Genomic DNA, 23,339 nt, shown 5'->3' with positions numbered 1-23,339 from the left:
CATGTGATCCCCAGTGTTTGCAGTGTTTGGAGCATTTATGTCAGCGCAGCTCAGAGTCCGGATCCATGCCAGGTGGAGCGATAGCGAGATCCCCGGTGTCAACAGTGCAAGGTACATCTCATCCATTCTAAGAGTTGCGCGCATATTTCAGCTACCTTTCTGCGCAGCTCCATATGTTGCTAAATTTGGGTTGGAACTGAGCATCTCTCCAATCTCACACGCTGCCAGCTATTGCCATGGCGCAACCTATGTCCCTCCGAGACCGACAGGTCGGTAAGTGACGCAAGCTGGGTTCTTGCGACGAATCAACATTGTACTGATCCATGGCTTCTAGCATCAATTCAAAAGCTATTGAACTTGAATCATGACCCACAACCTGTTGAAGACAACACCATCGATCAGTCCGGGTCCGGCGGTCTAATCTCGCACTCCACTCCGATCTTGAATGAAGATGGTGACCCAATCTGGAAAGTCTTGGTGTTCGATAAAATGGGCCGGGATGTTATCAGCAGTGTTCTGAGGGTCAATGACCTCCGGGCATGGGGCATAACTATTCATCTGTACGGTCGCCGCCTTCTCTCCCTTGGCCCCGTCGCTAACGAAGACTCCTAGAAACCTTCATTCACAAAGATACCCTATTCCAGATGTCCCGGTTGTATATTTCGTGGAACCCACTCCCGATAATATCCAAGCGATCACTCGCGACCTTTCCCATGGGCTCTACTCCCCAGCCTACGTGAACTTCCTATCCTCCGTCCCGCGGCCACTTCTCGAGGATTTCGCTTCTCAGATAGTTACTTCCGGCGCATCTGAGCATATTGCGCAGGTTTTCGATCAATATCTCAACTTCATTGTGGCGGAGCCGGACCTCTTCAGCTTAGGGCTGGGAAATGATGCATACTACAAAATCAACAGCCCAAAGACGACTGATGAAGACCTAGATGGGATTGTTGACAAGGTGGTTAGTGGCTTGTTCAGTGTGAGCGTGACAATGGGTAATTATTATATCCTACCTTGGATTATCGAACGAAGATCTAACTAGCCGGGCAGGTACTATTCCAATCATACGGTGCCCCAAGGGTGGTGCGGCGGAATTGATAGCAACAAAACTGGATCGAAAACTGCGAGACCACATCCTAAATTCTAAAGACAACCTCTTCTCAGGCAATCAGAACACTTTGCCGGGAGTGCCATCGGCGCGGCCAGTATTGATCATCATGGACCGAAATGTTGACCTAGTCCCAATGCTTTCCCACTCGTGGACATATCAATCCCTGGTCCAGGATGTTCTTGAAATGCGTTTGAATCGAATCACTTTGGATGCAGGTGCAGGTGATGCGGACTCAAGTAAGGGCTCCAAAAAGTCGTATGACTTGAACAGTACCGACTTCTTCTGGCAACGCAACGCCGGGGCCCCATTCCCCCAAGTGGCTGAGGATATCGATGCTGAACTTACACGGTACAAGGACGATGCGAATGAGATTACAAAGAAGACGGGGGCGTCTTCGATTGAAGATCTCCAGAATGATACCAGTGCCTCCGCGCAACATCTCAAGGCCGCTATCACACTACTCCCTGAGTTGCGGGAACGCAAGGCAGTTCTTGACATGCACATGAACATTGCCACCGCATTGCTCAAGGGTATCAAGGATCGGCAGTTGGACAACTTCTTCGAGCTAGAAGAGACCATCACCAAACAATCAAAGTCACAAATCTTGGAGCTAATTAATGATCCTTCTAAAGGAAATGAGCCATTGGATAAACTGCGCTTGTTCGTGATCTGGTTCCTCAGCACTGAAACTGAGCTCAACCGCTCCGAAATGACTCAGTTCGAAGAGGCCCTGACCCAAGCCGGCGTGCCCGATATTTCCTCTCTTGCCTATGTTCGCCAAGTGCGCGAGATCACTCGTATGACTATGATGACAACATCCGCTCCAGAACAACAATCCTCCGATCTATTCCGCGGATTCTCCTCGCTTTCTAATCGTCTGACGGATCGCATTACCTCGGGCGCTTTAGGTGCCAACTTCGACTCGCTCATTTCAGGGGTAAAGAATTTCCTACCAGCGAACAAGGATCTTACTGTGACCAAGATCACCGAGTCCATCATGGACCCAGCTGCAGCTTCAAGCTCTGCTATTGCAAAGACCGAAAACTATCTCTACTTTGACCCGAGGAGCGCCAATGCACGCGGTGCCATGCCTCCGGCATCTGCATCGCGGAACCAGCAGATGCCTGGTGGAATTGGTAGTGCAGGCCCTGGCACTGGTGCCAGTTTCGGACAGCGTCGTCAAGCTTTCAGCGAGGCTATTGTCTTTACAGTTGGTGGTGGAAGCATGGATGAGTATGGCAACTTGCAGGAATGGGTTCGCCGAACAAATGGCCAAGCGGGCGCCGAGGGCGCGCCAGCTCAACGTGCGACACCTGGACACCGCCGAAGAATTGTCTATGGAAGTACAGACCTGATGAACGCCACTGAATTCCTGTCGGATTCATTGGTGCCTCTCGGTCGGGATAGCTAAATGTAATTGTGGCTAGGTATCGACATCAACATAGAGCCAACCTGATGGTTGTAAAACATAGTATAATTGAATCGCTCTGATGTGTCTATGGTGTTTAATGGCTGTTCTGATAGTAATCAAGTCCATTGACTACCTACGTAGCGTTTTTGCTCTTTACTCTGGCATTAAACATCCAGCACCAATAATTATGCCTATTTGAGGCACGACCTTGATCCCAGTCCACCTAATCCAGGTCTCCTTGTGGCCACGATCAGGTATAATTATTTTGGTAGAACGAAATAAACAGAACTATCGTGGGTTGAGTTAATTACACCATTTTGGAAATCTACAGAATCTCTGGATATTTGGGACTTGTGGGGGTTCAATGATCGCCACCAATTCTATGGTCAATACCTACGTCTATGGGGGTAGAAGTATACACCAACATCATCCCGCCTTCAGGGGCAACAATCTGGAACCGAATGCCCCAGAAAATTTGATCAATCAGAATTATTTCCAAAGATGTACGACTTTAAATTTAGCTTCTTTTCCCATTCAGCCTCATTGCCGCACTTGGCAAATTCTCCATGGTGGCTGGGGTGATGTCAGGGCAATATCATCGTCCTGAGATTCAACGCCACGACAACGATATAAGAATAGGTTGACCTGGTGCTTATGACTGAACGAACAATTAAACAAAGAACACATAAACAAACATATTCTCTATCTTGAAACACATCGTCAAGATGACCAACTACGGAGACACCTGGTCCACGACCTACGATACCTACGACACCACAGGGTCAACCTACAACCCTGCAGGATCAACCTATGATACCCTAGGTTCAACTTACAGCCCGACTGGCTATGGCACCTACGGTGCAACCAACTATGGCACAGTGGGCTATGGTTCAAATGCAAATGCGACAACTTACGATACCGACACCGGCCGCGGCACCACAACGTACGACCCGCAGACCGGTGCTTACGACCAACATCTTGATTACAGCACTCCCACCGGTCGACGACACCACCGCGAGCGAGTCAACTCGGCTGGCACCTATCGGCACCGCGACGTCGACCGCTTTGATGACGGTTCCACTCGTGTCCACAAGGAATACGACAATCCAAACACTGGCACCAGCTACCACCGTGACTATGAGCGCTAAATGCCCTCGTAGTTTGTGTGAACAATTCGCATTGGGTTTGGGCGGACCCAGGCTTGTATATAAAACGGCATGAGACCACGAACCGATATGAATCACAGAAACAAACGCAAAAACAGATGAAAAGGGCAAAATTGGGTTTTATGGCCAGCAAAAAAAGATGAAAAGCAAAAACGAAAAAAAAAGGCCTAATTTGTTGTTTGTTTTAGCGACTGTTTAGCTGTGCGTCTGCTTGGCTCTGTTAGTCTGGTTTCATTGGGGGCGAAGGTATGGCTTCAATTCAAACCAGGCGAAATGCGAAACAAATTGGGCAATGCTCTTTAACTTTTCTTTGTTCTTTTATATACGTAAGATGTAAGAGTGTAAGTGTGCTACCGAAGCATATACTGTTAGAGGCAAAAACAATTGGATAAGCTTGGCTTTAGCACGATTAAACGGAGATACCTATAATACATCCATATAATACATGTCTATAAACTAAACGAAATCAAAATAGAAATATTTCAAATATCCAATCTATATCAAATCTCAAATCTCCCATAGACGTAACTTGTCTTGGCAAAGATGCCTCAGGCGATTCCCGGACAAGGCTAACTCCACATCATTGGCACTTCCCTCCAACTCTCAACTTTATTCTGTACAGCCAACGAATGTTGTGCTGAAACAGCTTCTACTTCAGCTTCTCATGCCCCCGTGATCATGTCGCGGAGGACGCTGGGTGGAGGTCGTGTTCTGGGCAACCCGAGTGCTCTCTCATCAGCTCCGTCCCCGCAGCCGAAGCGGGTGCTCTCGCCGACCGCCAGCAGCGTTTCCCTTAATTCACAAGCATCCGCATCACAGTTCTCGGCAGAAACTCAAGATCTCACTTCACGCATTTCAATAGAGAATGGCGATACTTCGATATCTGCCACCCCGGCTGCTCCGGGGGCAAAGCTCTCCTGTCCGATCTGCAGTGAGGAGATGGTATGACTGTTCCCATCCCCGGTTTATTTTGTCAAATGAGCCGATACTGACTGTATCTAGATGACTTTGCTGCAGCTGAACAGGTACCGATCCATCCTACCCCTTCATGGCCGCCTTGACGTATGATTAACAACGTGACGCAGACATCTCGACGACATCCATCAGAACCTCGAAGATATCCGACAAGATGAAGTCAAAGACTGGTTCAAGATCCAAATGGAAAAGGCAAGGAAATTTCAGCCTCTGGCGGTCCTAAACCAGAAGCTGAAAGGCCTGGATGTGTTCGAATCAAACGAGAACCAGAGTGCGTCTCTCCCCGGCCGCCCATTAGCACCCGCAGGCATTCCCGAACCTCCGAGACTACTAGACCCCGAGGATCTCATTACGAAAGAACACTGGCAACAAAGTTGTATATACGACGAGTGCCTAGAGCCATCATGTGGGAAACGATTGAATGCCACCAACGGCTGCGTGAACTGTCGGAGTTGCGGGAAACTGTTTTGCGAAGAACACACGATGTACCAAATGAAGCTCTCGCGGGCGGCACATCATGAGCCGGTGCGAGGAATATGGGCTCGAGTATGCGAAACCTGCTACAAGTCAAGAGAGGGGTACAATGATAATAATGGTGAGAATATCGACTTTCCGGTTGTGAACAAGGCTAAACAAGCAACAGGAACCACGAGAAATCGGATGGAGGCATTCAAGGCAGTAAGAAAACAGACTGTCGATAAGGAATTCTTGGAGATTTCCCGACTTGAGAAACGATTGACCCGTCTCACTCAGATGTTGGCTAGTCTGCCACCAGATCAAATACACCCCAGTGCGACCAAACTTTGGTCTCTCGCGTGGCAGAATGATCAACGTAAGGAAATAGAGCAAACAATTGTCAGCTGGCAAGATGATGCCAGTGTGTCACGATGTCCGTTTTGCCAGCAGGACTTTTCGGGCTATACATTTCGCAGGCACCACTGCAGAACTTGCGGGAAAGTCGTCTGCGGTGATCCTAGTACCGAGTGCTCTAGTGAGGTTGCGTTGAGCATTTCTCCTGGTAAGTTCCGAAATGATATCTCTTTGACTTGAAATTTCTAACCGTCTCGGCAGCCACCTCTGAGAAAACCAATGGCGATAACCTTGTCAACATCGATGTGAGGCTGTGCAAGGAATGTAAAGCGACGCTGTTTGATCGGCGTGACTTTAAAGCAGACATGACGCGAAAGCCACCGGAGATTAGGGCTTATGAAAACTTGATCCAGTTTGAGAGAGGCATCCGCCTTCATTTGCCTAGATTTCAAAAACTTCTGGCAGCTTTACAGTATGTTTCTTGTTTGCGGTGTTCCCACTCCGTCGCTAACAGTATTGTTTTAGGGATCCAAGGCGACCTCCATCATCGGCCCAGATCGCAGACGCATCCAAGGTGCGCAAGCGACTCATTGATTCTTTTGCGCAGTATGATATTGCAGCTCGACGTATCCGTGACATGTCGACCCAGTCCCCAACACAACAAAAGCTGCAAAAGGCTATATATCAGCAGGCCAGCAATTTCCTTCACCTCCACATGTTACCTTTGAAATCCCTTCCCAAAATCCTCAAGCATACAACCCCCAGGTCGGAGATGATACCCAGCCGTGTATCCAGCCGGACAAGCTCCCCGAGTACTCCGGTCAATGGCTCCACGACAAGTCTCCGGCCTCCGGAGCCTGCTCTTGCATCTATCAAGTACAGCAGCGTTGCCACTAGCGGTAGTACCACCAGCCTAGCCAGCGACACTAGCAGTGCCGTCTCGGCCCTGGAAGCAGAAGAAAAGTCCCTTCGAGACCGGCTGATCGTGCTAGAAGAGCAGAAGTTCTTTGTGTCCGAGATGATCGCCGATGCCAACCGTCGTCGCAAATTCGATGAAGTGAGCAGCCTAGCGATGAACGTCGAGGATCTAAGCCGTGAGATCGATCGCGTCAGTGGCATGCTCGCGGGACTCGATTTCGAAGGCGTTTACACGGGGAATTTGCAGCCAAGTTCTTGACCTGAGTTTTAGTTGTTGGGATAGGAATATTTGTCTTCGTTTGCACGCGCTGCGTGCACAACTTCCTGCGTATTTTGGTCACCCACTCGTCTATGTTTACGCCTTTCTTTCGAACTTGATACTATGGCTGGCGTTCGAGCAATTGCTTTACGATGATATGTGCATAGCATCGGGTGTTGGTGTTGGTTCTTTTTAGGATATATGTAATCAATGGCTTTACTATATATATATATATATATATATGTCCATTTTTTTCGTATTTGAGATGGGTTTGAAATTGCTTATCTATCCACTATAGAGATTGTATATATATCTGTGTTGGAGAATCCTGCTCGACTCAAAGGCTCACGAGCAGGAGCTGTGGATATTTCCAAAATGACAGTGTAGAAAACAGTTCCCACAAAGTATAACACATGTTCACACACCCATAGACACCTACGCACAAAAGCAAGTACTCTATCCCTTGCAGCTTTGGCAAAGGCTTGAAACCCAGCCATAGTGAAGACCGAAGAGGAATCAGTATCGACATGGCGCTGGAGTAGGACCGAGTTAGCGAAATAGAGAAGAAAAACGAGAGAGGTAATTGAGGTGATGCACATAAGATCTACGATCTACGCGGAGAATGAGCGAGGATAGATCAGCATGTCATGTCAATGACAAAGGTAACTACGACTGCCATGGAACCATTTATGTAGCTTGATGGAGAGACAAAGAAACAAAGACCACAAAGTGGTAAAGACAGGTAGAGGTCCAACAAACCGTAACCAATGCTTGGGCCCTGGAGATGAGTTTGTGTGTTTTCAGGGGCCAAGGAACAAAAGTATTGTTCTTGACTTGGTGAATTGTCGTTTCGTATTTCCCTCAATTCCACGTCTATAATATTACTATTTGAAATAGTAAAAAAATAAAAAAGGCAAAAAAAGAAATCTCAGGTTTGGTTTTTAGGAATAGCCGAACGCGGGGGTCGAACCCGCAGCCTTAAGATTAAGAGTCTTACGCTCTACCGATTGAGCTAGCCCGGCTGGGCTGTTGAAGAGAGCTGTCACAAAGTGTTTAATGAAGGAGAACCATTTTAGTACTTTCATGTGCATACACAATATGGACCTGCATGATGGCGCTCTTGGCGCATATAGCCTCAAAGCATATTTGCATGTGGGTTTAGCGTTCATATACTGTAGTTACTGTTACTGAATACAACATTGTAGTTTGTGTAGGTGTTGTGGTGTTGTGTTAGGGAAACAAGGAAAATATATTTACGCATTTACCTCGTGATTACTTCCTTCCTCTGTCTCTCTCTCCCCCCCCCCCCCCCCCCATAAGAACCGCGGACAACTTCTGTGTGAAATTATTTGCACCGAGGGCTATGCTCCGGGCGACTATCTCAGCCATGTGCTTGGCGAGCCACTTGACCCTAAGGTTGCCTGGGAAAGCGACCTCGCGTATAGGGAGGTCCGTCGGTATTTTGGTATCGACTGCAGGTGGGATTATCAACGACCCCCATTTATCCAGAGCCACCTATACTAACATGAATAAGAGAAAGCCTAGCATGGGGTGGTTCGATACCTGGACTCAACCCCCGAGGAAGCTCATCTATGATGATGCCACCAAAGTCACGTAGGTGTTTCTTAAAATTCTCGGTCCAATCACTACCGATCACGATGAGCTGATTATCTCCAGGCTGGATTGACCTGCTGGGGATTAGCCAAGCGATTTCACAGATTGAACTGGCTGCCAGACAGCGCCAATCGGACCCGGGATTCAACATGGAACTCTCTGAAAACAGCTTTGCTGCAGCTTTCTCATGCCAACAAATTGGATTTGCGAGAATGATGATAAGAAATCAATGAAAATTGAGTTTCACCGACTTTTCCCGATGGCAAGGAAGGAAAAAGGAGGCATTGACCCTCGTGTGATCCTATGTCTGATCTCGACTAGGAGGACTTTCAACCCGAGAACGGCCTAGAGATGAAGCGGAAGCGGTGTCTGACTAATTTGAAGACGTTGCAGACACCGACAATGATGGCAATATCGCTACTACCGAGCGTTAAGGAATCGAGCGAGCACGCGATATCAACAACTGGGAGATGGCTAAAAGCTGGGAGCAGTCTGATCGACACACCAGCCTACCAGTGAAATCATGGCCAGCTAGCAGATGAAGCCTTTGTTGCTTGGCTGTGCCACAAGATACTGTCAACGGTGGATCAACAATGAGCGAAGACTCAAACGTGATATCCGCTGCGACAAAGTCGAAGATCCTGCCCCTACCATCTTTATGGTGTCACACCCATCACATTAGTTATGGTCTCTTCCTTGGTCACCTGTTACAACCCAACTGCTCATTCACTCCCTTCTATTTCCCACTACAATATAGGAGAAGTCCGTTGCCAAGCCCAACGTAACCTGGAACAAGGCCGTTGAAGCTGACGGGGTACGTGTGGATCGTGAACATGGCATCTAAGGGCGTTTATTAAACCCGTGGGTGAACGAAAGGTACCTTGGCTACCAGGACACGACATTCAGAAACACACATGAAACTCGCTAGACACATGGACGAGCCCAGGCGTGAAATAGCGCAGCCACCTCGCGATAGACAAGGCCTGGGCTGCCATTATGGGGTTCTGAGCACCTACAACCAGACAATTCTCTCGAAGTCTCCGAATCCTGGTGGGTCATGGGAAGTGTGAGATTCTGGAGCGTGTTGATCACTAGATCATCGCAGAAGCCAAGGTTCCTGTTTCTGGCCTAGAGAGGTTATGTTCTTATCTTATGTTTGGTATTGGCTTTTATTGACAACACCAAATCGACTATGTAACTACGTGGTCTTCTAGTTTATTACAGCGTAACCATCCTCTGAACAAGCAATTACAGCCACATGGATATACCATAATGAAAAGTAGTAGCGTTGTAGAGATAAGGTGGGTTGCGGCTAATTTTTGCCTAGTGTCGTAGGTGTCAAGGAGTTTAATATCATAAATGGATTCGTGAACTATAAGAGACTGTGCTGCACCTCGCCAGATACATCTAAATGGAGAACGAGATATATGCCAAGGATGTGACAACTGTCACCAATGAGCTCTATACGATAATGAAAACAGACTAAAGTCTTCAGCTCGTTTCAGCTGGCATCTGCAGTGATAAGGGGTATTTCGGCCTTCCGTCGGCTACACTACCGTGTAGCGCAGCCCTGTGGGTCTGGTGTGCTAGGGTGAGAAACCCAGGGGGCCCGGGAGCCGGTGCGGGGCAGTGTAGGGTAGTATTTGCACTTACTCCATAGAAAGAAAATATTAAAGTCTAGATCTATTACATATCTAGCTACCCACTTACGATGTCTGATCCTCCGAAACATAAAACGTTTTTTGCACATTCACCCCCTGGAAGAATGTGCCGCCGTTTGTCGGATTCAGATCTTCTTGGCTACTCGTCCGGCTAGTGTCAGATTCATTCGAGGTGTGGATCGTCGTAATCACCGTAGGCTGATCTTCCCGGTGTAGGTCTGGTCGCCAGTATTGTGGGTTGGAAGTGCTGGAGTGTACTCCGTTCATGCTTGAGAGGGGCATGCTGCCCCCCGTGCGTTTTGTTTTGCTCTTGCTTCCACCTATCGAGCTGGGGTCGCGGAACCAGCGGAATAAGGGTCGGAGGGTGACCAGACTGCCTGCGGCGATTCCGAGACCGGCTTCGACGTTGGACCAGATTGAGATGTTGGCGGTTGCGTCTGTTGGTGTTAGAGTTGTTACTGATTGTATCGAGTGGATAGAAACTCACATAGGAAGTCGATGTCCTTGTAGTCGTGCAAGAAGGGAATGCGAATGATGACTGCTGCGCTTGCACTATATCCCAATGGGTCAGTATTCAGTCCAATTCCAAGGGCATCAACAGGGTAGACGTACATGCATCCCATTCCTAGAATGCCTGCCAAGGCAGCCTTGGTCCTTAGGTTCATCTGCAACTTCCACACTAGGGCAATAGGCAAAAGACCCAGGGTGAGATCACAGAGTGTAGCAGTGATACTGTAGACATAGGCTATGGCAATGATATCGTCGAGCTTCATGCAGGTGCCGGAAATGTCGGACTTCGGGTTCGTATAAGCGCGAACTCGTTGCCAGAAGAACTCAACCGGTTGGCATTGCAGTGTCAACATGAACCAGAAGACAAGACCAACAATACAAGTGACGCCAATGACACTCCATAATATGAGCCTGTGGGCCTTGGAAACCGTCAACCGGAGGAGGGCAGATGCGATGGAGAGCTTGGCCAGCGCGCACGTCCAGACATAGCTAGTTTGACCGAGCCACCACCACTTTGGGGATTGTTAGCATGTGATTCTCATCTCGTAAAGGGAATCGAAGGTCAACGTACAAACATGGCGGTTTCCATCGTACCCCTCTCGATGAGCGTCTCAAGTTTTTGTCCGATTCCATACAATGCGCCAGTGATACCGCATAGAGCGAATAGGATGTTCATCAACTGCCAATCAATCAGTCCTGACCTTGATTCTGCATAAAACCTATACATACCATTGCGCATACCATAAGGGTATCATCCCAGCCAAAGGCCTTGACAAGTCGAATCCGCACGAGGCATCGTAGACATACGGCAATAAAAGAAATCCCAAGAAAGATAGTAGTAACGATGAAGATCGACTGGCTGCGACCTTCGAGGGGCAACATATTAACCCGAAGAATGAATATACGGTCACCAAGTCATGACCTGTATAGTTTTCTAGAAAGTATACAATATCCGGAGGAGCAACAAGAGTAAAATAGATTAAAGGAATTAAAGGGAGAGAAACGTTACAATAAGTAAAAAAAAGGCACTACTGCAGATCAAGCATTACGATCAGGAGCCACCGATGGCGAGAACTTGCCAAGAGAGGGGATTATTGTGGTGTTGTTCTCCGTGTTTTGCTTTGGTAAAATAAAATAAAAAGGCCTAAAAGGGCAAAATAGGCAAAAAGGAAGTAGTCAGACGCCATCAAATGGCTCTAATGATCCCGAACCAACAAGCCAGTACAAACGCTTGTTAAAATGGGGTTAGCCGCCTTCAACAATGGGCTCTGTGGCAGAATTAGGGCAACTTTCTAACTTTGGACTGTTTCACATGTGGGGGAATGGATTTTTATTTTTTCTAATATTAACTATCGCTTCGAATGTTCCATTCTTCTGCATAAACGACATCCAAACCTTCTGATATTTCCATGTGGAAACCCTGCAGGGCTTACCTCGCTTACTTTGCAGAGTTTCAGATGCCACCGCTCAAGCCTCTCATTGCTTTGGGTACTTTGTAAAGGTACACCCGAAGCACGCACAGGCCCCTGTTCTCTATGACACGGGTCCAGCCAAATAACCAATTCCACTGATTCCCGCGAATCAAATCTAATCAGTGGAGTCGATGGCTTGAAAAGATTGAAGTCCGTGTGTACAACCACGATGCTACCGTGATGATAGTGCCGGCACTACTCTAGAACGGGCAGCTGTTATGGACAATCCGCTTGGAAATTTCCATTTCCATTCAACTGCAACCAAGGTTGTCAGGGGAAGAACTCCTGTCTATCCCAAACCCTGTTGCGGCCAATTCTCAGTTGCGACTAGTGCGGGCGATTATTGTCTTGAATAATCATTGCCACGGAAGATATTGGTAATATTTGATATGATACTTGCTATATCTCGAAGGATTCGTTTGGATATCGAGATCTGATATGCAAACCGGGTCGAGGCTCTTAAGGAGGTAGATGTGAGAGGAAGCAATCGGCGGAGACCTCCGCGGCATAGCGATCTGCATTCTACGGTTAACCACCCATGGACCCCCGTGGACGGGTCGGAAATTACCTAATAATTCTGCGACGGGTGTCTATCGGTCAAAATAACCCTATTGTGTTAATCTATAGTACTCTCTGTATGTACAACATACTATTTCACTACTCCGTATACAAGATCAACTTATATAGAGTGCTCCCTCCAAAATGAGGTATATAGTCTCTCATATTCTCAGGTCTTGGGCCCCCGAGACCCTATATCCCTCTACCATGGATATGAGATGGGTCCCTCGGTATTTGGAAGGGTCTAGCAGATCAAAGTCAAATTACTCCGTATTCCGTAAGGGCAAAATACCGACCTCCGAAGTCTTACTTTCGGGGAACATCTGGGGCTGAGAGGCTGATCTATGCCAGGTCTAGGTTCCCCGAGGCCGCGGGTGTACCTGCTTTTACACATGGGAATCGAATACGAGGACTTCATTTACTCCGCCGTGCTTCCTATCTCTTAACCGAGCCCAGCTCCCACGTGACATCCCATCTCCAAGGGTACAACAAGATCTCTACCCCAAATACACCCCCCAAATTCCTTGACCAAAACGTTTGTGAATTCGCTACATAATACAAACTCGCATGCTTGAAGACAGATCAAATATTTACATATCAAGTTGCACGCGCATGTTTAATCAAGTAAGGCCTCCAGGGCAAACTTACTTCCACTGAGCAGCCTTGGTAGCCTGGAAAGTTTTTAGGATGGCGATGACCTTCTCCAAAGCAGCGACCTCCTTAGCCATCTCGGCGGTAACCTTGGCCTGATCCTGACCCAACTTCGCGTAGAAGTCCTTGCGGTATGGAGTGGCAGACATGGCAGCGCTGAAGATGGGCTTGACGAAGAAGGAGTGGTGGGGCTTGAGGGTGTTGCCGTAGGCACCACGGAAGGAATCGGCGAGTTCCGAGGAGGAGTTGTCGATGTTGTGACGGAGGGCTTGGACGGTGAAGTCGAGGCCTCTGTTGGGAAGAACAACAATTAGTCAACTGTTCATACACATGTGTTGCAGATGGAAGAGATGTCATTGCAATTTGTCTCTTCCGTCATGATGGAGCCATGTGAACATACCGGACCAGCCAGACCAGACCTTCAGTGGCGACGTGCTTGCCGGTCTTCAATTCGTTCAGGACAAGGGCCTGCAGGGTCTCAGACTCCGCAGGAGCTGCCTGTTGGCGCTCACGGACTTTCTGGAGGGGTTTAGAATGTATTGACACCGGTCACAGAATTAGGTGGAACGGACCTTGATGTTGCCGAGCAAGTCATTCTTGACCGGGGTGAAAGCGGCAGAACCGAGGACATCTAGATAGTTCCTGCATTAGTTTGAGGTAGCTCTATGCAGGGCAACAACACGCACCAAAGAGAGTCACCAGAGACTCAGCGGCCTCGAGGAAGTCGGTGGTCGAGATGCCATCCTCCGCACCGATAGGGACATCGGCGAAGGACTTGTTGATGGTATCAAACCATGTTCCGTCAGCGGGGATAGCAGCCATTTTTGTAGAAGAATTGAAGTAAGAAAATAGACAGTGGGAGAAGGAGAAATGAGCTTAATGAGCTTAATGGGGAGACCGTTGGATATTGTCAACTTCACCGCTGCTGCCACGCAAGCCAATGGCGGGGCACACGGGATACACTAATAATGCAAACAGTGTAAACAGTGCCAACACGGTGAAGTGTCAATATTTGTTTGTAATATTTGCATCATTTGCATGGAGCTTGCAGCGACGTCATCGGATCATGTTACATCGAGATTGGCGATGAACTTTATTTGGAGTTCGTGCAAGTTCGTACCTGGGCCATCTGCTTGCCTCTGTAGGAGCATGCCCTTTTGGTCCACGAGGGTACTACATACATTGTCATGAGTTCTCCACATGATGCTAATGGGTCGCGACCAGAAACGGACCCACGCTCGAATCATGAACATTATCATGGCTTGCAGACTGGCTCATACACAGATCAGCAGCTGGTATGTCTCTGTCTCTTGGGAGCTGGGTTATAAAACTGACCTGATATTCCTTAACAGCGTCATGCTTCTGCCAACCATTTGCATATGACGAACCGGCGATTTTTCGTCGGTCCAATCCCACATGGCTGGCTGCAAGGTCATCGCAAGTCCTGGTATAAATCTCGATTGAGAGTCAGAAACTATACATCCCAGACCGTCTCGTTCTCTGCAGGCCCCGTTGCGACCCATTACGGCGAACAGGGTGATCGGTCCGGCCCGTTGTTACCCGATTTGGATGAGGAGGCCGCCCTGGCACTTACCAACACAAGCACGGAGGCTGTCGAGGCGCAAGATGATGAGGCGGAAACAGAGACACAAGAAGAAGCTGCAGCAGAACCTACGGGGGAACTCCAGACCCTAACCCACCCTGAAGCTGAGGCCAGCGGTGACGATCCTTTACTGGAAGAGGATACAGAGACCAGAGAACATAGAGGGGGAGATCACGAAGAATATAGCAGAGATGATGGTGGAGAGAACAGTGGAGAGGATACAGACAGCACCCCCAAGGCCAGAACAAGTGGGAAAATCGACATATACGGCAATGATGTTGCTTCGTCTTCGTTTGTCACCGCCAGAGAAGAGGCCGCCAGCTCTGCAGACACGGGACAATCAATAGCCACCATACGAGCTAGCGAAGTGGAGCCTGGGCTGCGGCCAAAGTCCCCGGGCTCACACAACACGGTTTTGACCGGTCATTATTCTCCCAACCCTCTGACCCCCAATCCATCCACGGTTCCAAGCGAGGCCGATTCAGCAACACAGTTGCTTCGACGCGAGTACAAGGATAAAGGGAAGCAGAAAAGCAAGGCATCTGGCGTGTCTCGAGCAACACTTCAACACCACGACCCACAAGATGAAGATGATGCCGGCGAAGATGCGCAAATCCAACGGAGAGTCACTAGGAAGATAGCGAAATTCAACCTAGATGACAACCTCAGGCACAGGAAGCAAAAGGTGCGCTCCAAGATCGCAAAGACCCAAGGTATTATCTCTGCCAATCGACCGCACCGACGCAAAGTGCAAGATGGAGAGATTGTCAAAGTAGAGAAAATGCTGGTCTGTGTGGAAGAGACTCTGCAGACCACACTTCCCGCCGACTACACCGAGAATGACAGCCTGCGTATGGAAACAAGGACGATGGACAAATGGAGAGAGTTTCTCGTGGTATGCCGCAAAATCTCTGCAGAACACACACCATTTGCCATCCAGATGTACCGCACTCGTGTAATTCCTGATGTGCAACGACCGAATAACAAAACGCCTCCTTATTACGAAGTACGGCTCAATCACAAAGATACCCATGTTAATCTCTATTCCCACCTCGACAAGACCATCGTTATTTGGCGTCCTTGCAAGCGTGGAACCAAAATATTCATTCTTCGTCCAAAGTCCGCGGCGCATTCTGCTGAATGGTACACTTTCATTCGCCAGGTGCTTGGATGGCGGCGTCCCACCTCGCTCCCTATTCACGTCCCTGATCTGGGGATTTCCCTCATTTTCAAAAATCCTTTCGACCAGCTCGAGACAGAACTGAAAGAAGATAATGCAGCAGCAGCAGTCGATAACAAATACGCTGCCGCTACTATCATCCGAGGATGCATGGATATGCTCGAAGGCCGTGCCGAGTGGGCCGAGGTCTTGAAAGCTTGGTCCAAGACCGAGAAGATGGGACTTGCTTGGAAGCGGTACGATCGACTTGAATGGATTTTTGGAGTAAACGAGGAAAAGATGCATGGGGCTATGGCGATGCAATCATCTCACGAACTTGAGTTACGACCAAGGCATCATTATGCTACCAGAATTAGGCATCGGGGCATACAGGAGGAGCCTGCCCCGATCGAAGGATTTCTAGTCCGTCTCACATCCCAGAAGGGTGTGCATCAGCGGATGAACAAGATGTTCTTCAAACGGTTGTACTTCTTTACTCAAGATCATTATTTGTTTTTCTGTCGGCCAGCCAAGGCATTCCCCCCACAACCGCCGAAATGCGCTCCCCCAGAAGACGGAAGTATACCAACTGCCCGTGAAATCTTGGATCAAATGCCGCTCTCCTGGAATATTGATCCTTATCCGCTTGAAAATGGCGAGATTGCATGGCTCTCCAGCGGCAATCAGGAATTTGTGAAACGGCATGATGAAGAGGCTTATGCACACGTGCAGAGGAATATACACAATATCAGCCAGGCAGATGGATGTATCGATATGTGTCGGGTGCAAGAAGTGCGCCATGTCTATCGTGGCAGCTGCCCTGCCGACCCCGACATCGGGGAAGGGCCATCTGTAGACTTCCACCCTGAACCTAGAGACTCACGACAGGATGACGGAGCAACGCGAGAGTTTGATGACGATAGGACATTTGAAATGGTTCTCGATAATGGTCTTGTTATTCGACTCCAGGCATATGATGATGCTACACGGGATGAGTGGATCAAACGACTCGATGCGCTTGTGAAGTATTGGCAGACTCGCTGCGCAGATGATGCCGCGGAACTGCAGGCCGTACGGAAGCGCAATCTCAAGCTGTTGGACATCGACGAAGCTATGGAATCCGTTATTGGGCAGTTCGCAAAAAAGTGGGAAGTGAAGAAAGCCGAGGCATCTCCATACTTACACAACATGTGCTCGCTGTCTGGTTGTCGGATTATCAAGGTAAATCCAGAATAAGATCAGACAAATACAAGCACAAGTTACTGACAACATGGACAGATGTCCGGCCACCTCTTTCGGAAGCCCCGTCGCCACACTACTTTTTACCAATGCCATGTCATCCTCACAGCAGGCAAGCTGTTAATTTTCCGAAGCACGCTGCGCAGTCGAACCGGCACCGAGATTCCACACATTCACCAAGAACTTGAAGCGACCATCGGGCTGGAAGACTGCTATATTTATTCTGGTTTGATTACCGAGAACGATTTGCTCTATGCCAATCAGACATTTGACAGTAATAACCCTGGCCTTCATGCTCTGCCACGGGTGTACCTCGATTCAAATGCCTTCACAAGTCGCGACGAGGACACCGCTATCACCTTTGTGATCTGGCAACCCTTGAGTAAAAGCTACTTCCGAGCCCAGGAAATAGGGGAGCAAGGCAAAGCCAAACGATCCTTGCGTCATGTGTCTACGCTAGGAAAGCATGGCCGCACCATCGTGTTCAAAGCACGTAGTCGTGTGGAAAAGGACCGTTGGGTGATGAGCATTTCCTCGGAAATAGACCGTCTCCAGGAAGAGAAACATGAAGATATACGGCTTGTTTCTCTATAATTACTGATTGCATTGCCTGTGTTATCTGCCTTTCTCGGCCATTCGTGCTTTCTCTTCTACCGGTATATACCACTTTGCTTTCATCTTTCTCAAAATCCTTCTCGGGGACATCTTCCTTCTACTCGCATACACATAGCACAGCATTTTTTTTTAACCAAAAATAGTAATACAATGATATCCAAAGATGCTCCTAATATATGTGCAAGTCCCAGTCCACAACATCATCAGACACAGGAGAATTCAGCTCTATCAACAAATACAAAGGACAGGATATGCACCAGGCCCCATCTACAACCAGCTAATCAGTTCAATAAGGGCTGTTCGAGCTTAACAGCATTCTTCAAAACACGATCCCGCACACTCTTTCCATAAGAATTAACAGCCGCAACATCCGTCGACACAGACTCCTTGCCAGATTCCCAATCCGTCCACTTCAGCCATCGCATCCGCGGTCCCAACACCGCAAATACCTGCCCAGTAATTAAACTGAGACTAACAGGGCCATACGTATTACTATCGAGCGTCTTCCGCGGATCCTCCGCATCACCCTCCAACCAGACATGATTCCAGGGGACGATCTGCGTTTGTCGCAGACATGGCTCGCGGGTCGTGATCCGATCACCGGGTAAACCGATAACGCGCTTAATCGCTATATGAGATGGGTTTGCAGGGGATCTGTATGTGTATTGTTAGTATTGATTGCTGCCGTAGTCTCCATGAAAAGAACCAAGGTATAAGAAAACAAAAAGCATAGGAAAAACCCACCGGAAAGTAACAATCATCCCTCGTTCCAGCTTCCGATCTTTTTTGAACGGCATTATAGACCCCCACGGCCACATGTTGACCATCACTATGTCGCTCTTCGTTTGCGTTGTCGCATAATCCTCGTTCAGGTAGGGTGTCATTGACGGTCCGCGAACCCACATCACTTGCATTACGTGTTCTGGGAAGAATAGTGCGATCGGGAGAATTGGTACTGTCCAGCGGAGAGTGCGATATGCTCGTCGAACTGGGTATGGGAGGGTGGAGATGCGTTGGCGGATGTTTGTGAGGAAATGTGAGATGAAGGCAGGTGTTCGTCTTTGTTTGGAGAGGGCGGGACCCTCGTTGATGAAGGGTTCTATGACTTTGGGCTTTGGCTCTTCGCGGATTTGGACTCGGAACCGCGAGTTGGGGGTCGGGGTTGGGATCCCTCTTGGCCGTTGTGGTTTCACCATTTTTGGAGTTGGAGGCGGAGGTCGGAGGGTCTGGGGGGGGTCTGCGGGGGATTGACTGTGTTGGAGATGGGATGTTCAGCTCAGTGAGGCGAGTCTCATTATGCAGCTCTGATTATCGAGAGGGAATTGCCCTTGCAATTGGAGTTGAAGTGGTCTCAAGCTGGAATAACGATCAGATGCGATCTGATACGGTGTTTGCATTGTTTGCACCCGCTTTACCAGTTCACCCAGGGAGTGGGCTGACGCCGAGACAATTGTCTTTGTAGACCACAGTGCAAAAAAGAAAAGAAGCTGCTTACAGATCTACCTCGACGATAAATATAGTTAGTGATGTCGCAGCTCTACCGGCAAGTATGGATACGAAATGGTCGATGTCTCATCTTCACCTTATCTCCTACCAGTACAGAGAAGGAAACATTAAAAGACTTAGAATGGCATTTTTGATCAAGATTCGCTTCTAAGCAAAATAGTACAGAGGAGGGAAGATTACGCTTCATTGAAATCATGGGATGGCGGTCGTGAATCGTGTCGAGGGGATGTACCAGCATGTCTCCACTGTCGAGTGAGGCGCGCAACATTATTGGCATGGCGATTCAAGCGTCGCTGCTCTCAGCCAAGTCCTCCTGCGTAGGAGGAAAATACTGCCTATAATCGTTGTCAGATCTAATCAAACAGTGGTGAGGAATAGGACAAGCTTACGGAATGAATTCCTCATAAGCGGTCACATCCTTCTGCTCAAAGTTGCAGAAAATGACACGCTCCAGCTTTCCAATACCAGGCCCGACGAGAAAATCTCGCACTTCTTTGATAGCATCTTCAGCGGCTTTTCGACTGGGATAGCCGTAGACTCCGGTGCTAATAGCGGCAAAGGCGATGCTCTTCATGTCGTTTTCGACTGCCAATTCCAGGCTGCGTCGGTAGCAGGATCGAAGAAGCGTGACGGCATATTCTTCCTGTCTGTAGATTGGGCCGACTGTGTGAATCACACGCTTACAAGGTAGTTCGTAGGCGGAGGTGATCTTTGCATCGCCAGTCTCACATCCCTCAAGATGGTAGCATTCTTCAACGAGCTTGGGACCTGCGGCTCGATGGATTGCACCATCCACGCCGCCACCTCCGAGGAGAGACTCGTTAGCAGCGTTCACAATGCAGTCCACTCGGAGCTTGGTGATGTCATTGCGGATGATGGAGATGGTGCTATTGAGAGACTGGGATGGGGTAAATTTTGAGGACACAGGAAGGAGATGCTTCGCGCGGTACAGAAGCGACACGGTGGGGATATCAGCCAGGGATAGAATGGAAGACATGATGTAGGAAAATGTGGGCGAGAATAGGTCCGAGAGGAAAGACAATGATATTTACTATGTTTTGGACTGGAAGCTTAAGTGGGGAAAGGCCAAGCTCTGTGCACGGATCACCTAAGATATAGTCACCTGACGCTACGGTTATACATTGGAGTTTAGGGGGAAGACTTTACCCTGGAGATGAAAGAGAGAGAATAGAGAAAGGCTGTACACCATACCATGTACACCATGTAGTCTGTTTTGAAAGCAGCCCGATGTGATGAAGAGAGACTAGCATGCATTAAATAATCTATACCTATAATATCGCACATTAGGCCAAGCAGCAAAAGAAGAAATAATATCAAGCTCAAATGATTTTCTTCTGTATGGATGAGATTTATTCTCAAAGTCCCCTCATGCATCCAGCACGATAGGTCCGATAAATACTGACTCCCGGTATATGATACGATACTCATCATGTCTGTCTGTACTTCGTACTCGCACAAAATCGCCTGGAAGTGAGTCCCGACGACGAGTCATCCCGCTGCAATGTACTCCATACGGCAAGCTGCATTGCATTACCGCCTGCACTCAGCCTAAAGAGATCGGTGTCTGTGCCGCTGTGCTCCAAGGGCTTCCATCATTGGCTCTATAAAGACTCGAGAAAAGGTACTGTATCTGTGTGCATATGAACTAGTACTAGGCCGGGAGCCAAGCCCGGGATTTGGCATCGTGGACAGAGGGGCCACTGGCTCAATGCAGCCGAATTGATTGGTGCAAGATCTTGGTGGCACATGGTTGCCGTTTTCTCTGTGGATCAGCCATCTTGCCACACAATTTCCATGTTTCCCCGGGGGGCTTTTTTTTTCTTTTTCAAAATATGAGAGACAGGAGACGCAGCTTTGTGATGTCTTTTGGTCTTTTTAGTCTTCTCAGTGGTGATGTTTTCAGATGTCTTTTATAGATATTCTGTCCCCCTTGTCAATTCCAAGGACAGAAAAAGGTGGAAACAAAAGCATTTGTGCAAGAACTTGGGAAGTATGGAAGTCATGATATGATCGACTATTGGAATATCGTGCAAATCCCGATCGACTAAAAATGAGAACTGGAGTAAGCGCGGAAGTACAATGTCTGGACTACCGTGATCCTCGGCGCCTTGACTGCGTTGGGATTAGGTACAGACGCTTTGGCTCAAAGACCCCCTTTCAAGATATCGAAAACCGAGAAAATGATTCGGTATCGGGGAACATTTACGGTGTTTATAGGGAATATAGGGAATCGAGAGTGGATGCTGGCCCACTATTCACCGTGCAGACCCTGTCAGAACCTGTCAGAGTAAGCGTGAACCATTCACGTCAGTTCCCCTTTCAACTGGTATGACATGGATCTGCGGGGACCCAGCCTGTGTTTTCTTTTTTAGCGGTATATTTGACGATTGCCGATCCTTCGGTTCCAAGGCATTTTTCTCGGGGAGGGGGGTTTTTTTTTTCACTAGTTCATCCACTCTTTTTTTTTATTGAACATAGGATTGACAATTGGGAAATAAAAAAAAGAAAATAAAAGAACCGGTTCCGCTAGAGCTAGGGCGAATCAGTTCGGTTTTTGACCATAAGACATAAGAAGTACACATCGTGGATAGATATTCCGAGAGATTAAAGCGGAGAGATTTCGTTCGTACTTTTAGGGATTTCTGGAAGTAGAAAAAAAAGACCCAAATGACAAATAACGTGATAAAGAAAAAAAAGGTATATCCTCACAACCTGACAGCTGTCAGATTCAAAGTAATCCAATCATTGAAATAGCTCAGATGTAAAAAAAACTCTATTCAAGGTCAATGGAGAGATCTCATTCGTCCACAGACTAATATGAAAAATGGGTTAGGCTAATGCATACGTCAAAAAGTCTTGTGCATTACCCACCTTATCTGTGCAGGACCCTAGATTCACGTTCTTTGGTTACTTTCTTCGCTTAGATGGGGAATACCAAAAAAAAAACCCCCGTTTATGCGTACCAAAATTGAATTTACTAGATCGGAGACGGAAATATATACATACCAATCGAATATATGTTCCAAGCATGGAAACCTATGATCTTCCCATACTCCGACACGGGGAAAAAGTATGATCTCATTCTGTCCAATAGAGAAACGGTTTAAACCCAGCCGAGATGTGGCCGAACCCGATCAGAAATTCGAGATCGGAAAGGATTCCCGGTAGGATAGACTACTGCATGTACAACGTATTTCTGTACTTTGTTCCTGGAAATGGTCTCCACAAGAATACGACGTAGGTCAATCCTTTCGACTCAGCTATGTCGAATGGGCATTATAGACACGGCACATATGCTTCAGAATGTATCCCGAGAGATCCCCGAGAGCTTTCTTTCTTGTACCAGTCTCTGTTTGGTATCCCGAATGGGATATACAGGACCTAAAAGGCATCGGAAATGGCGATCTGCTTAAAATAGATATCTTCGATACTTCCCGGACACAAAAAAGCGCTTACAAAGTATCAGAGTCTGGAAATGAGGACACCCCCCACATGGGCAAATACCTCCAGGCACATTCAGCTTCTTTTCCTCAGCCGTCTCGACCCGCAACCCCTCTCCCCCCCTCCCCTTCCTCCTTTCAATCTGGCACGCGTACGGAGTACGTATATCATCGGCATCGTAGACTGATCATAAGACCCGAGCGTAACGAGCATAACCCTGTGAAGTGATGTCTACGAGATGGAGCCATGGAAACCTGGAGGGATAGTCACTATCCACTATATCCACCGACGGATCTTAATTAATTCAAGCCGTTTTCCTCATTTCCTCGCGTGGCTGAGTATGGAGTAAATGGAGTAAATGGAGTAAATGGAGTGTAATCTCCCACGAGTTCCCAAATCTCTCCCAATTTCCGTTCGTTCTCGGCTTCCCATGGAGTGGCTTAGAGCTTCAAAGGGTCTAGATAGCTCTCTTAGCATAAGGTGTACACGATATACATCGGGTCTATGTTCCGTAGAGATCGTCGTGAAGCTACTATTGATGCACTTTGCATAAGGATCCGAGACTTGTAAAATCGAGGTTCGGGATTTGCGCAGATGCCGAACCTGCAGTATCAGTGGGGCCAAAGAGATTCCTTTTTT

The 23,339-nt window shown here is 48.1% G+C and overlaps 8 protein-coding genes across 8 annotated transcripts; 4 read left to right on the top strand and 4 right to left on the bottom strand.

The window, feature by feature from the left end:
* Window positions 1–37: 37 nt before the first annotated feature.
* On the top strand, window positions 38–2,522 carry sly1 (syntaxin-binding protein; the record flags this gene model as incomplete). The annotated part of the gene is made up of 4 exons (XM_057232357.1): window positions 38–269; window positions 335–560; window positions 631–995; window positions 1,051–2,522. 4 exons carry the CDS (start codon window positions 38–40, stop codon window positions 2,520–2,522), a joined length of 2,295 nt encoding a protein of 764 aa, XP_057081899.1.
* A 725-nt stretch (window positions 2,523–3,247) lies between these two features.
* On the top strand, window positions 3,248–3,670 carry N7447_008094 (uncharacterized protein; the record flags this gene model as incomplete). The annotated part of the gene is made up of 1 exon (XM_057232356.1): window positions 3,248–3,670. The coding sequence occupies one exon, from the start codon at window positions 3,248–3,250 to the stop codon at window positions 3,668–3,670; it is 423 nt and encodes a 140-aa protein (XP_057081898.1).
* Window positions 3,671–4,366: 696 nt separating this feature from the next.
* N7447_008093 (uncharacterized protein) lies at window positions 4,367–6,650 on the top strand (the record flags this gene model as incomplete). Its single annotated transcript, XM_057232355.1, has 5 exons — window positions 4,367–4,630; window positions 4,691–4,713; window positions 4,774–5,681; window positions 5,735–5,945; window positions 5,999–6,650. The coding sequence occupies 5 exons, from the start codon at window positions 4,367–4,369 to the stop codon at window positions 6,648–6,650; spliced, it is 2,058 nt and encodes a 685-aa protein (XP_057081897.1).
* Window positions 6,651–9,970: 3,320 nt separating this feature from the next.
* N7447_008092 (uncharacterized protein) lies at window positions 9,971–11,317 on the bottom strand (the record flags this gene model as incomplete). Its single annotated transcript, XM_057232354.1, has 4 exons — window positions 9,971–10,362; window positions 10,413–10,947; window positions 11,007–11,114; window positions 11,165–11,317. The coding sequence occupies 4 exons, from the start codon at window positions 11,315–11,317 to the stop codon at window positions 9,971–9,973; spliced, it is 1,188 nt and encodes a 395-aa protein (XP_057081896.1).
* A 1,792-nt stretch (window positions 11,318–13,109) lies between these two features.
* Window positions 13,110–13,938, bottom strand: N7447_008091 (GLTP domain-containing protein; the record flags this gene model as incomplete). Its single annotated transcript, XM_057232353.1, has 4 exons — window positions 13,110–13,407; window positions 13,517–13,635; window positions 13,689–13,747; window positions 13,803–13,938. The coding sequence occupies 4 exons, from the start codon at window positions 13,936–13,938 to the stop codon at window positions 13,110–13,112; spliced, it is 612 nt and encodes a 203-aa protein (XP_057081895.1).
* Window positions 13,939–14,303: 365 nt separating this feature from the next.
* Window positions 14,304–17,711, top strand: N7447_008090 (sporulation-specific 71 family protein; the record flags this gene model as incomplete). Its single annotated transcript, XM_057232352.1, has 3 exons — window positions 14,304–14,411; window positions 14,469–17,099; window positions 17,157–17,711. 3 exons carry the CDS (start codon window positions 14,304–14,306, stop codon window positions 17,709–17,711), a joined length of 3,294 nt encoding a protein of 1,097 aa, XP_057081894.1.
* A 302-nt stretch (window positions 17,712–18,013) lies between these two features.
* Window positions 18,014–18,928, bottom strand: N7447_008089 (putative mitochondrial inner membrane protease subunit Imp2; the record flags this gene model as incomplete). Its single annotated transcript, XM_057232351.1, has 2 exons — window positions 18,014–18,386; window positions 18,477–18,928. The coding sequence occupies 2 exons, from the start codon at window positions 18,926–18,928 to the stop codon at window positions 18,014–18,016; spliced, it is 825 nt and encodes a 274-aa protein (XP_057081893.1).
* A 593-nt stretch (window positions 18,929–19,521) lies between these two features.
* Window positions 19,522–20,235, bottom strand: N7447_008088 (macro domain-containing protein; the record flags this gene model as incomplete). Its single annotated transcript, XM_057232350.1, has 2 exons — window positions 19,522–19,573; window positions 19,628–20,235. The coding sequence occupies 2 exons, from the start codon at window positions 20,233–20,235 to the stop codon at window positions 19,522–19,524; spliced, it is 660 nt and encodes a 219-aa protein (XP_057081892.1).
* Window positions 20,236–23,339: the final 3,104 nt, after the last annotated feature.

The sequence above is a fragment of the Penicillium robsamsonii genome, assembly GCF_028829455.1.
Source record: "Penicillium robsamsonii strain IBT 29466 chromosome Unknown utg000005l_segment0_segment0, whole genome shotgun sequence".
NCBI lineage: Eukaryota > Fungi > Ascomycota > Eurotiomycetes > Eurotiales > Aspergillaceae > Penicillium > Penicillium robsamsonii.
Note: the sequence above shows the minus strand (reverse complement) of the source record. Positions and strands in the feature narration are given on the sequence as shown.